Source organism: Apaloderma vittatum, unplaced genomic scaffold (assembly GCF_000703405.1).
Source record: "Apaloderma vittatum isolate BGI_N311 unplaced genomic scaffold, ASM70340v1 scaffold7826, whole genome shotgun sequence".
Taxonomy (NCBI): Eukaryota; Metazoa; Chordata; class Aves; order Trogoniformes; family Trogonidae; genus Apaloderma; species Apaloderma vittatum.
In genome coordinates, this window is record NW_009721173.1 from 501 (window position 1) to 17,765 (window position 17,265).

At 46.6% G+C, this 17,265-nt stretch overlaps 2 protein-coding genes across 2 annotated transcripts in view; one reads left to right on the plus strand and one right to left on the minus strand.

Moving 5' to 3' along the window:
- Positions 1-927: 927 nt before the first annotated feature.
- CCDC167 (coiled-coil domain containing 167) lies at positions 928-11,904 on the plus strand (the record flags this gene model as incomplete). Its single annotated transcript, XM_009871273.1, has 4 exons — positions 928-978; positions 7,332-7,426; positions 9,848-9,900; positions 11,633-11,904. Coding segments are annotated over 4 exons (303 nt in total), but the record flags the coding sequence as incomplete, so codon positions are not given.
- A 3,518-nt stretch (positions 11,905-15,422) lies between these two features.
- The window catches only part of CMTR1 (cap methyltransferase 1), a gene marked incomplete at its 5' end in the record, with an annotated part of 16,481 nt that continues 14,638 nt past the window's right edge, over positions 15,423-17,265 (minus strand). Inside the window, one exon of the mRNA XM_009871275.1 lies at positions 15,423-16,018. Coding sequence (XP_009869577.1) covers positions 15,886-16,018 — 133 coding nt within the window. The remainder of the gene's footprint in view (positions 16,019-17,265) is intronic.

Genomic DNA, 17,265 nt, shown 5'->3' on the forward strand with positions numbered 1-17,265 from the left:
CCTTTCCAACCATAATGATTCTGTGATTCTGTGATCATGCCCCTGTACTCGGCTTTGGCGAGGTCCCACCTTGAGTGCTGTGTCCAGTTTTGGGCACTGCAGTATAAGACCGACGTTGAGGTGCTGGAGCAGGTCCAGAGAAGCCCAGTGAAGGTGGTGAAGGGTCTGGAGAACAAGCCTGGTGAGGAGCGGCTGAGGGAACTGGGCCTGTTTAGTCTGGAGGAGCCTGAGGGGAGACCTCGTTGCTCACGGTAACTGTAACCTCTGAAGCTTCTCCCAAGTTACTAGGCTAGGACAAGACAAAATGTTCTCAGGTTGCACCAGGGGAGGTTTAGTTTGGATGTTAGGAAAAATTTACTAAAACAGCGGTGAAGCATTGGAACAGGCTGCCCTGGGAAGTTAGTGGAGTCACCATCCCTGGGGCTATTCAGTAAACCCATAGACACAGCACGTCAGGGTATGGTTCAGTGGTCATGCTAGTGTTGGGTTGATGGTTGGACTTAATGATCTTGGAGGTTTTTTCCAACCTTAATAATTCTGTGATTCTAAATCTGCAGTTTTATTGCCGCACTTGGGTGGTTTGTAATCTGCTGAGTGACAGGAGGGCTGCTGGTGGACTTTAAGCATTATATTTGTATTAACAAAGTGAGGCACGTTAGTTAAAATCTCTCTGAAAAGGTAAGAGCTCTCTGAAGCATACGTCATTGTGGCTCCAGTGTCTGGACTTGCAGGAGGCAGTGGAGAGCCCATAGTTCACGTCTGTGGATTGTGGATACTTTGGGGACAGCAAAAACCTGAACCTTCCTAACAGATGGCTGAAATGGGGCAGAATCAGTCCAGTGGATCTCAATGGTCGCCTCTCTGACCTGAGGTCTTTCAGATGAGCAAATGCACATCAGACCAAGATAGCCAGGGTAGAAAGGCTAGGGAAGGGACTTGGGGCTTGTCATAAATGCTTCATCAGCCAGTAATGTAAAGGTGAGTGTCCTTCTGTGTCATATGAATGGGAGTTTGTAGTTGTTTTCTGGTCTGTTTCACCTACTTAGGCTTTCATTAGAGAAACTCTTACCCAAATATTACCACCCAAGGAAGTCCAGAGGGGAGTCTCTGGGACTGTCCAAACCCGTCTCTTCAGTGAGCCTAGTGGGGAGAGTTGAAAGGATGAATTTTTATTGGTCATTGTTTGAAATGTAGGAGACAAGGAGAGCTGAGATGGTACAGTCTACCTGGCAGAAAGAGAGGTGGTAAAAAGGGGGAGCCTCTCAGGGACCTTCTGGTCACAGAACAAAAGGGACTGGTGTTAGCTGCCACAGAAGATTCTTGCAAAGGGTTTAGGGACTTCTGGTAGCTTTAGATTTATTTTTTTTTCCAGAAGTTGTCATGATAGAACACACTACTTTTGTAAGGTTTGTAGAACTATTCTTCAGTTTGTTATAGACAAAAACTTTGTCTCTCTCTGTGCAAAGATACTACTAAAAGATAAAATCCCCCTCGCAGTGGTGAGAAAGGTGCTGGATATAAGCTAAGGATGAAGAAATCAAAATCCCTTTGAGGCAGAGGACAAGAGGGCTGTGTTTCAGATGTTAGAATGCGTGACAGCCAAGATATTGATTTCATAATTTAAACTTCTACTCAGTTCAGTATTACCTTCTGAGCTGTTATGATTGTAAAGAAAACTTTCCAAATGAGTCTTAATATGACATGATGCATGGCTAGCTTTGAAAGGACCAATCTAAGCAGAGTCATGCTTGTTTAACTGAAGTCATGATGGTAAATGAATGCAATTTTCTATATAGACACTTATCAGATTAGCCTGCACTTACAAATTGCAGGTATAATTGAGACGACCTGGTTTAAACTGATATAAATGTGTCTCCATAATATTGTGGTGGTAAACTCATGCTGCTTCTCCTTCCATATAGCTCCATAGTCTTTCAACAGGCAGCCCTATTGACAACTCTGAGCTGCACAGAATTTTCTTGAGGAAACTCGCCAGAAAAAAAAAAGGGAAGACTGGTCTGTGGCAAAATAGTGAAAATGGAATGAGCTTAAGAGAGTTACAAGGATGATCAAAGGTGTGGAAAACTTCTATTCAAGAAACAACCAAGCAGACCAGGTCCTTTTAAGCATGAAAATGTGAGTGGAGGGAGACCCAATATGCGTCTGTGTCCTCTGCCTGCAATTTCTAACTTTAAACAAAGAATGACCGTTCACTGTCAATACAGAATTAGGGCTATCAAATAGAACTAGCAGCTGACAAGCTCAGAATGAACGGGAGGCATTTGTTCTTCACATAACCTGTGGCTGTGCTGTGAAACTCCTTGCCAGGGGGCGTTGCAGCCTTTAAAAACATAATGTGGCTTGGAGAACAACTGAAAAAAAAATCATGGAAGCAGAAAATTTGTGCTATTAAGCGCAAAGAGGACAACACAGTTGGACTTGATGATCTTGCAGATTTTTTTCTAACCTCAATAATTCTATGATTCTATAATTCTAACACCCTGTGCTTGGGCAGTGCCCGAGGCCGCACCTTGAGTACTGTGTCCAGTTTTGGGCCCCTCACTACAAGAGGGACACTGAGGTACTGGAGAGGGTGCAGAGGTGGCTACCAAGCTGGTAAAGGGTTTGGAGCATGTGTTGTACAAGGAATGACTGAGGGATCTGGGGCTGTTTAGCCTGGGGAAGAGGAGATTGAGGGGAGAGCTCATCTCTCTCTACAACTACCTGAAAGGAGGTTGTAGCAAGGTGGGAGGTTGGTCAGTTCTCCCTAGTGACGAGTGATAAAATGAGGGGAAATGGATTTAAATTGCGCCAGGGGAGGTTCAGGTTGGATATTAGGAAGAATTTCTTTACTGAAAGGGTTGTCAGGCACTGGAACAGGCTGCCCGGGGAGGTGGTTGAGTCACCATCCCTGGAGGTGTTTAAGAGACGGGTGGATGTTGAGGGGAACCGTTTAGTGGGTTGATAGGGCTGGAACAAAGGCTGGACTCAATGATCTTCTAGGTCTCTTCCAGATGATACTATTCTTCAGTTCTATGTGTAGTGTGTGTTTGGGGAAGGTGTTTTTACACATTTCGCTGCTTCTGGTAGGGTAGTGGCTGATCAATGTCTGTGTGAGACCGTAAAGAATACGGAAAACATTGTCAACACAGTCTTTACTCTGTAAAGCTGCTCCGACAGGACTTTTCAAAAAGCTGCGGGCGATGCTGTGTAGTCAGTCTGTTTGCTGTCCTGCAGAGCTGCTGGGCTGAGCAGGTGGGCTGACTGACAGAATATTCTCTGCAAAGCTGGCAAAGGAGATGCAGGAGATGCTTTCCCTAATTCCTAGTGCTCTGAATGCAGGAGGGATCCATCCCTTTCTCCTTTAGCAAAATGGAGGGCTCATCTGCTAGACTTTGCTGGTGGATCATCCTCTGCTGTGTAGTAGCTTGCCTGCTAAATATTTCCAAGCATGCTGTGGGCACAGCACCTGCAAAACGTTTTGCCAGCTTGCAAAATGATTCCAGGAGGGCTGTGAAAATGGAATTGTGGCCATGAACTGGAAGTTAGCATTTTAATTTAAACAAAACTTGTCTCTGCTGGACTGATTTTAATAGTCCAGCTAAAATTGTAGATGCAGGAACCACTAATTCTTCTGTGAAAAGAATGGCTCAAGTGTGCTGGCAGGTGACAAGGCATGAGACTGCTTGGGGAAGGTTTTTTCTTTGCCCCCACCTCTTCATTTGGCTTTGATCTGTTTTATGAGGGTCAGAAGACGAAAACCTCATTACCTAACACTGTTGGATATCAACGTATGTGTGATATGGCTCTTTGCCAGTATCTTAATTAGGGAATTCATAAAAGCGAAGGGTGGATGCCAGTTCTTGAAAAGCGCTTTTAGTCTTTCTGCTGGAAAGAAAGCTTTTATTAATTCATTACGGAACGTATTAAAAGGGATCCAGCTCAACTCTGTAAGCAAAGCTGCTTCTTTTCTGTCTCTCTCTGCCTTTGTGCGAGCCATTTTCAGCTCTCTGCCCAAGATGGTCCCAACAAATGAGATTTGTAATATAAGCATGTAAGTCAGTTTGAACTGAAATCTGCTCCAGGTCTCTCTGGTTTAAAACGGTCTTCAGGTTGTGAGCCAGCATTGCCAGAATTCTCTAGAAACGGCTCCTTCTTATGCCTTGTGGAGCGAGGGAGGCATCTGGTCTTTGATTCCTATGATCCATCCACAAAAAGATCAGGTACGCAGCTGCCTCTGGGATTGCTCTCCTGGAGAGCTGCTGCAAGGAATGATGCCAAAGCTCAACAGGTTTTCTTGTGCTACAGCTTTACAGGCTACAGCCCCCCTGGGAATTTTGTCGGCAGCCCAGAGAGAGTAGTCGGTAACTCCCAGGCATTACTTTGATTTCTCCCTGTGCTTATTTTCTGTTTCTCCCTTTCCTTTGCCCTACAGTGAAGAGTTACTTGGGTGGCTGAGCTGCTGAGAGATTCCCAGCTTGCAGGAACAAATCCCAAGTGAGGCAGTGGCACTGACACGTGAAGATAGTGCTCTGCTCGTAGTTTGTCGGTGTGTGAGGCTCCTTGTGTAAATGTGCCACCTCCAGGAAGCAGATGCTGTTATCCTAATTTATAAGTAGGGAAACTGAGGCACAGTGAATGGATAACAGCTGGGAATCCTCACTCGTGTCCTTCCTTGCAACCCCTAATACCCCGGACTAGCCTGAACTAAAGAATTAGTGAGATTCTGGAGGAGAAATATTCTGTTCATTCAGCAATCTGTTTCTTCTTCCTTGCTTTTTTTATTATTATTATTTTCTGTCCCTTGTGCCCCCAGCTCAGCAAAGCTGATGGTGCAGTTTTAGGGCATGTGGTTTATTAGCAAATTATTGCTTTTCAGCAGGGGACCCAGACTTTGGTTTTGATTTAAGAGCAGCAAACTCAGTTGAAACTTTTAAAATATTATGTGGAATCTGGAGATTTTTAGTCAGCAGAAAGTAAAAGCATTGGCAGAGTTGGGCAGAACATCGTCTTGTTATGTCTCGTGAAATGATGGAAGTATGGGCAGAGAATGCGCTGGTGAGAGCAACTGCAAACTGAGCAGGAGGAGCAGTTCTGGGGGAGAGGAAGGGCAGTGAAGCGGATGATTTAGTGGTGGGGTTGGCAGCAGACTTACCAAACCTCTCATTAAATTGGATTATTTGACATGATTTCTAAGTGTGTTTCCAGAGAAGGCATGGTGCATTTGTAATAAGTTTACTGGCTGGGGAGGAGCCAGGTAACACATGCTCAAGTACTTTGTGCTGTGTGTGAATGTGAGGGCTTCTGACAGATAAGGGAGCAAGGACGTGGTCATTTGCAAAGGGCAGGAACTGGTGAGATGGTTTAAGTTCTAAATTGGACTGGACAGAGACTCCACCTTCACTCTACCATTAAATTAACTGTCTGATAAGCGTGGTCAGAGCTGATTTGGGTAAAGCCCTTGGTTGGCCCTTAAGGAGACTGGGGCAGTGCATCTCACTGACTGCGCTGTGGTGAACGACAAGTAGTGATGAGCAGCTCAAGTTAACGTTCTGGATACGGACGAGGACAATTAACTTTGCCAAATGTATTTTCAGCTAACATGCTTCAAAAATACATGTGTCCCCATCCAGGCAAACCCAAGCATTGCCAAACGCAGAAGCGCCATTTCTGGGATGGGGTCCTGTGCCTTCGTTCTCCCCTTGGGACCACAGGGGAGAACGTGCAGGTCCCTCTGGGAGCTTGGCGTCTCAACAGCCACGGCAGAGTTCCCTAATAACAAAGGACTTTGAAATCGCTGTCTGGTTAAGATGCAAAGATTTATCTGTGCCTTGCTAGATGTGGTCCCATCCCCAGCTCTACTGTGCTCCTTGCAGTGAGACTGCTCAGCTGCGCGGCTAAACTCCTTTCCAGTCTGCTTTGTCCTCCCCTTTATGTCAAGCCTCCTCTCCCATCCTGCTCATTTAGAATGCTCACCTGCCTTTCCTGAGCAGAAGATGTGAGATTGCTAATGAGCTCAGGATGGAGCTGATTCCCAAAGCAGCGATAATTAGGGATCATTACCTTTTGATTTTGTTTCCTGTATCCCTGTTTATGGTAGTGTTTGTGCTCTGGGCGACCTCTGAGGCTGATGTCCAGGCAGCTAGTGTCTCATTCCACCTCAGTACTTTACATGGGACCGTGCTGCCCACCACAGAGAGACCGTGCTGGCAACCATCTCACCAGCCTTGGCCTTGTTTGGAGAATTGGACACAGCAGGAGCATTGTGCTAAGTAGCCAAAAAGAGAGGTCATTGCCACCTCAGGGCAACAAGGCCATTTTCTTTCAGGCTAGGATGCTGCATTCATATTACCTGATTAGTCACACTGTTTCCTTGCTGGAAGCAAGTCTGAATGACAAAGTTTTCCTAAAGATGTCAATGCCCTGGTTGCCAGGCAGAAAAGAGGAATGATACCCAGGAGAACTGTTGTCCATGGTAGGACTCCCTTCTGGACAGTCGCTTTGCACACAAGTAGATCATCCCTCTTGTACTTACCCACAGTTAATCCCCTCCACAGGAAGGCCTGGAGGGAAGGTGGCTCTTAGGAGATGAGGAGACAGCAAGGAAATGACAAATGTTTTTCTGCCTGGGAACATGGTGCAGGTCATAGAATCATAGAATGGCCTAGGCTGGAAGGGACCTTAGAGATCATCTAGTCCAACCTCCCTGTCATGGGCAGGGACGCCACCTCTCGACTCGACCAGGCAACACATGTGGAGGCAGTAGTGAATGCTCTCTTGAGCATACTGTTAGGACTGATATTGGCTGTTGTATGTTGGGTAAAAGAGACGGTAGATATTAGGTTTTCCCCTTTGTGACCTCTTCACCCAACCATGCTGTGTAGTCACGTCCCATGAACTGCACCTGTTCACAGCATGAAATCAAGATCTTGTCCCTCAGGCTTTGGCCAAGGCCAATTTATCTCATTTTATCCTCTTTTAATTGCATAAAGTTGCCTTAGATTACACCTTTGCTTCTGGAGCCACATGCAAAGAATCCGAAAGAGGATCAGATCTTAGCAAAAACGTGCTGGCCAGCCACACAGGTCGAGGAGTGTTCGAGCTGTCTTGGCTGTGTCTGGGATTAGTGTTGCAGTGGCCTGGGCTGTAGTACAGGCTGATCTGGTTGGTGATGGGCTCTCTGTTGCTGTGCAGAGATGGGCATGTTCCTCCCTTGATTTGAGGAGGAAGGAGGTGGAGCGGCTGAGTTCTTCTGCCCTCCCCATCTGAGTGAGGATGGATGCACGTTAGCTGGGGGAGGCAGTGACAGTGACTGGTGTGGTTTGTTTCAGATTGATGGACTGGAGGAGAAGCTGGCGCGTTGCAGACAGAGCATGGAGGAGGTGGATCTTCAGCTGCGCAGAGGGCAGCTCAGCCCTGAAGGAAGGTATTGATGACCACCTCCTGTTGCAGCTGTGGCCTTGCACTTCCACTAGCTGTCATCCTGCTGTAGTACTGAGCAAGCACTCTCGAAGGGATGGGCATGTGTTGTTCCCCATGACAAGACTCTTCCGCCAGCTTGCAGCTTACTTGGGTAGCTTGCCGGAGTGAGCAGTTCAGTGATACATGGAGAGGGCTTTATTTTATTGACATCCTTGCTCTCCAGCCTGCACCACAACCAACCAAGCAGTGCCCAAAATTTGCCAGTTCTTCTGCAGAGCTGGCTCCTGGCCTGCTAGGAAACAGCTCTGTGAGTCCAGCAAAGGTTCACCAGATGCTGCTGCTCCAGCCCTGCTGAAGCTGCCTGAGCTCAGTCAGGGGAGATGTGCAGCAACTGCTGCAGAGGACCAAACGAGGCTGGGATGCAGCGCAAAAGGGGCAGAGGGAAATTTATCTGTGCCTCTGTTGGCAGTGTATCTCGATGTAGGGATGCAGTGGCACACTGTATTTCCTTGAGAAGAGGAAGAGGGATAGTTGCCCTGAAATCTGTCACGGACGTAGAAGATGCAACTGTAGGCTTCTAGATAGAGCTGGGACTCAAGCAAGGACTTTGACATGGATTTTGCAGCAGATGAGCAGAAAATGGTATTTCTCTACAGTGTGAAGCGAGAGGTCCTAGATGGCCCATCAGATTCTCAAAAGTTTCTGCTTGAGGACATTCTTCAGTCACCAGCATCCTACTACTCTGCTCCTAGCAATAAAGGCTGGGAATTTCAATCACAGGCCCAGGGAGTGGTCCTGTTGGTCGTGGTGTCTGTTCTACAGTACTGACCTACAGAATCCGGTTAGAAATGATCCAAGCCGTGGTGACATCTCCATATCCTGATATGTAATCAGCCTCGGCTTAACTTCTTTACTTCTCTTTCCCACTCACACTCTGTCCCCACCCCACCCTTCTTACTGGGCTTTTATATCTGCATCCATGTTTGGACAGAGTCCTGTATCGTCCTGGAGATTCTCTCTGGATTCTTATCTCAACGGTCCTTTTCTAGGCCTAAATTCTTTTTTAGGTGTAAATTCTTTTTATGTTTACCGTCTGTATTCTTTATCTGGTACTTCGGTGGCCAACAGCTAAACCTCCAGTTGTGGTAACTTGACAGGATGGAATATATCTCTGTGATTTTTCTCTGAAATGTAGGGCCTAGAGCAAAGAATAAGGAATAGGCATTCCTAAATTCTACAACTTGTATGGAGATAGAAACAGAAATTCTGTTGCCCTAATCCAAACCATTTGAAAAACCCTGGAGGAAAGTACCATGATCAAAATCATTGATTCAGCGAGTAGTACACAAAGGAGAGCTCTGCTTTCCCATTTTGAAGTTCAGTTGTCATGGTTTCTTCATGTCTCATTCTCAAAGCCTCTTCCCTTGACTCTTCACAAGGCAAGTTTCTAAGGAGCAGCTCAGTCACGTCGGTAAATCTGTCTTCTTGCTTCCTCCCGGCTGCACTCCATGTTGCCTTTCCCCAGTTGCCTTTCTGAGCCTTTTCCTCTCATGCTGCTCTGACGTAGCTTGCTTTCTTGACGTCCCTTACTTAACTAGCTGTACACATAGATTTGGATCTCTTTCCTCCTGCAGGTTCTTGCTCTGCCCCAAGGGGAACAACAAACTCGGTTACACTTACACTGCCTTCTCTGTCTGCTCTGAACCGGGAGATAATTTGTTAGTGCATGTTTATTTATATGCACGCAGTCTGAAAGGAGTGACCCTGTCCTTGCTGCCATAATGGAAACACTGCTCCTTTCAGGCAATTTGTTTTGCTTTTATATTTTAAACTGTGTATTAATTAATCAGCAGTTTAAGACAAGAGGTGGGTTTGCTGACTTACTCTTCGTTGTTATTATCCTGAGTCATCAGTGTAATAACAGATTGTTTGACTGGTTGTTACTGGGCTTGGATTCAGGTAATTTCCTTGAGTTGACCAGTTTGTGTAAATTGGATCCCAGCTTCAGTCGGTGAGAAGAATCAGCATTCCATCACTAAGCTGGAGGGGCAGAATCCTGGAGAGCTTATGTAGTGACCCTGCCCCAGCCTGGAGCTGTGGCAGAACTTCCTACCCCATGTGGGGGAACAGAGTTAGGGGGCTCTGACGGACAGGCTGCTTTCTAGGGTGCTTGCTTACACTGACACTGGCATGAAAGGAGAGGTACAAAGCAGTTTGGAGGAAGAAAAAAATAATCTAAAACTGCTGCATCTCTTCTGTAGCACAGCTGGGGGTTTCTAAACTGTCACCTCACCACAGTGAAGGGTGAGGGGCTCGTTCTCTTAGCAGATATTTCCAGCAGTGGGATAGTCTCTCTTCCATCATATAAGCAAAGAAATAAGCTGTGTTGTGCCTTGCCGATAATGAACTCTTCTTCTCATTACAGAAAGTCACTGGAGAAAGAGAGAAACTTACTAATGACCAAAGCTGACAACTATGGTAAGAGCTTCATTAAAAATGGTCCCTCCGGGCTGGAGAGGATCAGTGCTGCAGCTTAGCTTCATCGTCAAGCTCCTGCCATCTCTGACTTCTGCCTTTGAATTTACACTCAACCAAAGGAAGCTAGGATGAGGGAAATCTAGTCAGCATATTATAATAGGAGTCAGGATCCTCCTGCTTGAGCTGTGCTATCATAGGGAAAAAAATAAGTATCAGCTAATAAGGGGGTAACATACCCCAAATTACCAGTCTTTAGATAATCTTGGTCAAGCTTCATTGGCTTTTAACATACTCCCCCTCCTGTTTTTTGGATGGATTTTGTTTCGTGGATTTTTTTTCCTTTTTAATAGAGGCTTACTAAACTAGCTGGCAAATACGGTCTAGAGCTTAGCAAAATGTACCTTTCTTGGGGAGCGCTCTCACTGCATCAGTTTCTTGGGCCGTTCAGTACAAAAGCATAGGGATTCACACTGATGTCCTTCCTGCAGTTTCATAGAGCCGGGATCTTTCCCTGCTGCAGTCAGTTAAAAACAAGAGTCACTCACTCTGAGCTACCGCACATTTGACAGCACTTCATTATGTTGGGGATGCTGCTAAGCGTGTCTTCACACTCCTGGTGTCCAGGCTCACACAAAGGGAAAGAAGCACAAGTGTTCTTTTAGGCCTGGAGAGTTGAGAGCTAGGGCACGGCCAGCAAATTTGTAATTTTAACTCATGTTAAAGGACTGTTTCCAGAAGAATAACAGTTACTTTACAGATTCAGAGCTATTCCCTAAAGGCCTATCACTAGAGACGGCATAAGACTCCACATCGCTGCCACTCTTGTACCAGCACTCAGGCAGAGCAATCCGACAGGCTGCTCAGAAAGCAGCAACAGCCTCACCTAATGGTGATGCCTCTCTCTCTGTATTTGTTCCTTCCTCTTTTGTAAACCAGGGCCAGAGAAAATAACCTGCATCTAAAAAGCCCCAAACAGAATGAGTGTCCTGGCTCAGACCTGTTCCACAGTCAGCCTTCTGGGGCGCAAGGAAAGCCAGATTGTGCAACATCCAAAAGTGGCCACAGTTGTATTTAAGTAAATTTAACCACTATGAAAAGGTACCAGGCTGTTACATCTAGGAGATAGTAAGTGCTCTCTGCCCTCTGTTTACAAGGGTGTGTAGTGACAGGATGAGGGGTAATGGTTTTGAACTAGAGCAAAGTAGGTTTAGATTAGGTATCAGGAAGTTCTTCAATGTGAGAGTGGTGAAACACTGGCACAGGTTGCCCAGAGAGGTGGTGGAGGCCCCACCTCTGCAGATACTCAAGGTCAGCCTTAATTATGGGGGTCTAAAAAACCTGATCTAGTTTAAGATGTCCCTGCTCACTACGGGGAGGGGGGGTGGTGTGGTGTGGTGTTGAACTAGAAGACCTTTAAAGGTCCCTTCCAGCCCAAAACATTCTATGACCTTCATTCTTTTGGGGAATAAGCAATTATTCTAACGACCCATTCAGTCTGTAGTGGTTAACAAGAACAAGGTCGTTTGCAAACACAAACGGCCAAGACTTTGCAAATGAAAGGGTTCCTGCTAGTTTACTTCCCATTCAGCACATCTTCTAATTGACAGTTTTGCATACTGCTCCAAAGAGCCTTGGCTAGGGCCAAGGTAGCATGCTTTTGAGACAGTTTTGAAAGGAGATGTAGCAGCAACGTGAACAATGTTCACAGGCAAGACTTTTGTTTGTTTCCCAGAGAGAGAACTGAGTGTGCTTCGTAAGGAGAATCGCAAGAACGCTGCCCTTGCTGTGGCCATGGGGTTGCTGATTGCTCTTATTTACGCCTGCTGGACAATGTGATTGCACTCAAGCATTCTCCCTGCTGACCAAATGACTCTCCTGCAAGGAGCTCTTCCTCCTCTCACCATTGTGCCTCCCCTAAGAGCGAGGAGCAGCATTTCAAATTGCTGTTCTTGTTTATCCTCTCCAAGCCTTGTTGTAGGGAAGCTTTTTCTCCTGAGAACTGAGGGGGACAGGAGACAAAACCAGAAATCGCAGCGCATTTGTGACTGGCAATAAGAGGCAAGCAGAGCTCGAGGTGCTGTCTTACCCAAAACATTAAGACCACCCAGCCTGATGCAGGAAGGCAAGACATTCTCCCTTTTGAAGAGGACCTCTGTGGTTGCAGACAAGTGCTCTCTGCCCAGCCCAGTCATCTTGGTTCCTGTGACTCAGCCATAAACTGAAGGGACAATCAAGCTCTTTAAATCAAAGGATAACCTGGGTATTGACCTAAAGACTCCACCTGTCCCCAGACCTGAGCTGAACAAAGATAATTTCCTCCACACAGACTTACAGGACCAAAGGAGTCCTACTTCCACAAAACCAGACAGGAGGTAGGTATCTCTTTCTCTTCAAGCAGGGAACATCCAACTTGAGATCTGTGTGCTTGGGCTTTGAGAAGATTTACCTACCTCTCCAGTGCATCAGAGCTTGGTAACCATTTGTGCCTCTGAGAATCAACACTTGCAGAAGAGAATTTACTGTCAAATTCCAGGTACAGAGGTGTCTTCGGAGGGCATTAAATAAAATAATTTGACCTTGTAACTTTCTTTTTTTCCTGTTTTGGAACATGCCTCTCAGTTGTTTCTTTATTCTTCTCATCCTGCCATCTCTTTGCTGACACATGTTGCACCACAGTAAGTTTAGACTGGCTGAGGTGCTTAACATCCTGTCAGCACTGAGTTACCACTGAGTTACTGGTTTGTTGTGGCCTGGAATCTACTTTGAGCAAGAAAGCATCCTGGCATGCTGCAGAGGACTGCTGGAGACTGTCGCCTGTAGTCCCCTCTCATTCTGATCCAGTAATATCCACCGGGTAGCCCTCAGTGTGCTCTGGCTTGCCAGGGAAGCCTTTAAAAGGGGATTGCCTTTAGAATTGAACTGTGCAAGACATTTCTCCATTTCCATCCTGACACACACTACTGGCCAAAATTTTGTGGAAAATAAACAAGCACTTTTTTGAACTAAAGGGGCTGTATTGGTAATAGAGAGACCAGGAAAGCAGAGAAGTCAACACAAAATGATACACAGCCTAGTAACAATATGTTGTGCAATTAATGTACATAAACATTCCCTTCATCAAGACCTTCCTCACCCCCCTTCCCAGAATAACCCCTCTGTATTTATTCTGCAGCACGGAAGCAAGTTGCATGGTGGCTACGCTGGCCTTCTTGAAGGGGGGATTCAAAATCAAAGTTCAGTGCATCAGAAATAAAATTAAAAGCCAATTAAAATCAGGAGGAGCTGGAGGCAACTGGGTAAACAGAAACTACTTGTTCATAAAAGCTAGCCTGCAGGCTAACCAGTTGGTTTTGTACCCTGAGAGGCCTATGTTCACACCCTGGTGTACTTCCCAGTCATCCTTCTGTCTGCCAGCCTGCACAAGACCAGAGCCCTGAGCGGAGGACACAACGCTTGGCAAAGGGAGCAGCATGCTTCGCTGGCACTGGAACAGCCTCAAGGCAGGCCAAAGCACCAGAACTCAAATTACTGCTTGGTTTAAAAAGCCAACTGCGCACAGGCCTGGAAACCACACAGTTGGGAGGTTCTTTATTGCCCACTAGGAGGAATTCCTCTTCATCCCTCATGGAAGTGCCTTTGCCAACAATAAAGTTGCCAGTGACGGGCCTCTTGTTCTTTGTGGGGGAAGGGCTGCCATTTCTTTCATACATCTTTTAACTGATGCTTGAGAGCAGAGAAGGTCTACAGATGAGCAAGAGGATGCATTAACCACATGCTTTCCCCTCAGCTGCTTGGGTAGACCTCTGTCTGGGGACTAATAATTGCCCATGTGGGAAAAGCAGCTTTGACCCCCTTCACTTTTGTCCAGAGCTTGAGAAGAAGCAGAATAGCTCCTCTGCCCAGTATTCAGGTCACTCCCAAGCTTTGCCTCCTCCAGCTTCCATGGACCAACAGACCATGCCAACTTCTGTGCTGCTCCTGTAGACATGGGTGTGGTTCTGCAGTGATCAAGCTTGTGTATAGTTTTCTCCCACGCAAGGAGCTGCAGGTCTTAATTTATCCCAAATTGTAGAGAGTTAATAAATGGTTATGTGTAGACAGTTTGCTTGTGAAGACATGGAAGTGCTCCAAGCCCAGAGAGCACAACGTACTTGTAGGGTGATGTTCAACTGTGTGCTGAGAGCGAGCACAAAACCTACATAGAATGCTGGACATTAGAGGGTGGAGGTGGGACTTCAACATGCCATCCTTCTTCTGGCTTCTTCAGGTGGGGAGGACCTACACACCTAGAAGTAAAAATTTCCATGTCTTGCTACATAAAGCCTGTTCACATCATAGATATGGGTGTGGAGAGAAAGAAACAAGAATCTAAACAACAGCTATAGATTTTAGGAGAGCTATAGCTTTCTTTAAGGCACAGTTCAGACAGCCCCCAAATCAGTTTCCACCCTGTTGCCAATCTGCATTTAAAAACACACCAAGAACAACCAAAGGGCAATTTTGCTGCTTGACCAAAAGCAGTCAACTGTGTGTTATCTTCTGATTTATGTGGAAGACCTGGCAAAAGTGTGCCATGGGAGCCAGAATCAAAAGGAATACATGCAACAGAAGACTACTTTGAGACCAGCACAGAAGTGCACGGAGAAGTCTGTTGACATACAGATACTATGCTGGAAGTTTCACCGCTCTGTGCCTTCACTCCAGATGCAGTTCCAGGGCCACATGAGACACAGAGGGTTTCAAAGCCCACTCTGAAATTTAAAAAGGAAAGTCTGCTCACCTTTCCAGTGGGCAGGATTTTTTCCAATTAACCAACATGGTCAAAGTCAAGATCTCTCTTCATTGAAGCCTGAGGGTTGTTTTGTTTTGAACTAAGTCAGGTATTTCCATCGTTTCCTCCAAAGACCTCCCATATCTGCTTTCCTCCCTGAAGATCTGGCTATTAGTGTTGAGTACCAAGAATCTACTTGGACTCAGCACCTTCCCAGTGGGCAGGATTTTTTCCAATTAACCAACATGGTCAAAGTCAAGATCTCTCTTCATTGAAGCCTGAGGGTTGTTTTGTTTTGAACTAAGTCAGGTATTTCCATCGTTTCCTCCAAAGACCTCCCATATCTGCTTTCCTCCCTGAAGATCTGGCTATTAGTGTTGAGTACCAAGAATCTACTTGGACTCAGAAGTACCATGAGGTGTAGACATGTTCACAAATTAACCCCAGGCTGCTGGCTCAGGGTCACTCACTGACCTGGAAAGGGGAAATCCTTGTCAAAAGAGCTTCTAGAGGTCTGAGAAATCCCTGGCACACTGAGCACATCAAATCTGTGCCAGGAACTCATCACCTGTGTTGGCCTTTATCCCAGTGGATGCCATCACATCAGAATTGCCAGGGCAGCTAAGTGCCTTGATACACAGAAGTGTTGGGAGGCACCAACAAGAATACTCCTTGTGTCCCAAAGCTAGCATCCCCAATGAGTTAACACCTTCCACTGGGTAGCGTGGGCCTTAGACAAGGCTGGGGAGACAGACAGCTGCCAGGAAGGACGCAGGGCAGCTTCAATGTGCTGTTCCCCAGCTCTGCCACCAAGACATCTCTGGTCCTTCCCACACTACCAGGGAAGCACAAGCCTGGAGAGTTCTAGCACACACAGAGCTCCACCAACCTCGCTGAACTGAATAGGAGCAAAGAAAGCTGCCAGCCCCTTGGCCTCGTACATGCACTAGGTCAGGACAAAAGGGTGTCAGGCCTCGGCTCCAGGAGTCACCACGGGTACTCCAGCAGCAGGCACTACCTGGGCCATACTCTTATATACACTGCCAGGGTAGAGCCTCGTCCTGTGCCTTCTGCATACCACCCCCTGGTTCAGTCACCTCCAGGAAATCAGCTCTGGAGAAGACCAGGATAGTTGTGGAGCCTCCCCAGTCTCATCAGTCCCTGAAGAGTCCAAGCCGGGCTCAGCCCCTCCTGCACCCCTCAGGAGAGCAGGGTTAGGGGTAGTGCGCTTGGATGAAAGACAGGACATCCTCCTTTGATAGCTTCTCTGGATCTTGCCTTTTCTGAGTGTCATGCACTTTGACACCTTCCCCCCACTCCCAGAAGAGACGGCTGTAATGGCAGATGCTGTGGGCAGAGAGGAAAACAAGATTAGTGCAGCAGGGGAGGGGGAAGGAAAACACTATCATTCTAGACACAAAGTGCACTACAGAGACAGCTGCCCTTGCAGTGGGAGCCACACAGAGATATTCTATCTAAAGGGTGCCTTTGGAAAACAGCCGGGCATTCATTCAGCTTGCAAACTCCACAGCCCTTAAGGTACAGCAACTTCCAGGCCTAAGAGATTTCCATGGAAACAAACTTCTTAATTCTAGCTTCATTCAAGATTCAGTTCAGTTTTCGCTGGAAGGAGACATGTCATTAGCAAAAAACCTACCTCTCCGCAAGTTTTTGAGAGGATGAAACTGTCATTGCAGGCAATGGAAAGGCCTTAATGAAGAATTTACAAAGTCTGCCAGCAGCAGCAATCTAATCACTCACCACAAACCTACTATAATCAGTAATAGCTGTCCTACAGAGCTTTGCAAAAGAACGGCACTTCACACTGTACAGAAGCGGCTGGGATTATCCCCTCTTCCCCCCGGTAAGAAATAACTGAGCTCCATTTGGCTGCTGAGAGTTCTGGTCCTACAACGCCACCTCTCACTCCATGTATCAAGCACAGCCCTCCCTCGCTACATCAACATAGTCCCAGCCATAATGAAAACAGAGCTGCTAATTACTGCCGACACAGCAGCCTTTAGTTTTGCACAATTACTGACACTTAATATTCATAGCTTATTTAGTGCTACTGTTCTAACAAAGCAGTACTAGCACAGCGACAAGAGTGCACGTCAATGGCTAATTACAGACACATTAGTACTCACTAGCCACAACACAACACAACGCATCCCTCCTGGAGTTCCACAGAAGCGCTCCCTCCACCTCCTCAGCCATTCCTGCAGATTCATGCTGGCCTACTTCAGAGTACAGATATAACTAACCCCATACTGACACACAGAGGGGAAAAAGCATCATGTGCCTCTGCTTTTTAAGCCCATTCTTCCATTTGGCTGGTTAAGGAAAGCTTAAGGATTCTTAAGGGCACTGCTGTAAGGCAGGTAAGGAGATTCAAAGTGAGAATATCAGGAGTGGTACTTCCTATGAAGCTCTCAGTCAGCAGCACAGTTCTGGGTAGTGGTGGTGGAAGGATATCTTGAGACCACCTGAGGGCAGGGTGTGCAGAACACCTCCACCCATCCGCCCTGAGGTGTCACACAGATGTAGAATTTGCAGTACTTAAGACATGGCCTTAGCCTAGTACTAAACAGACA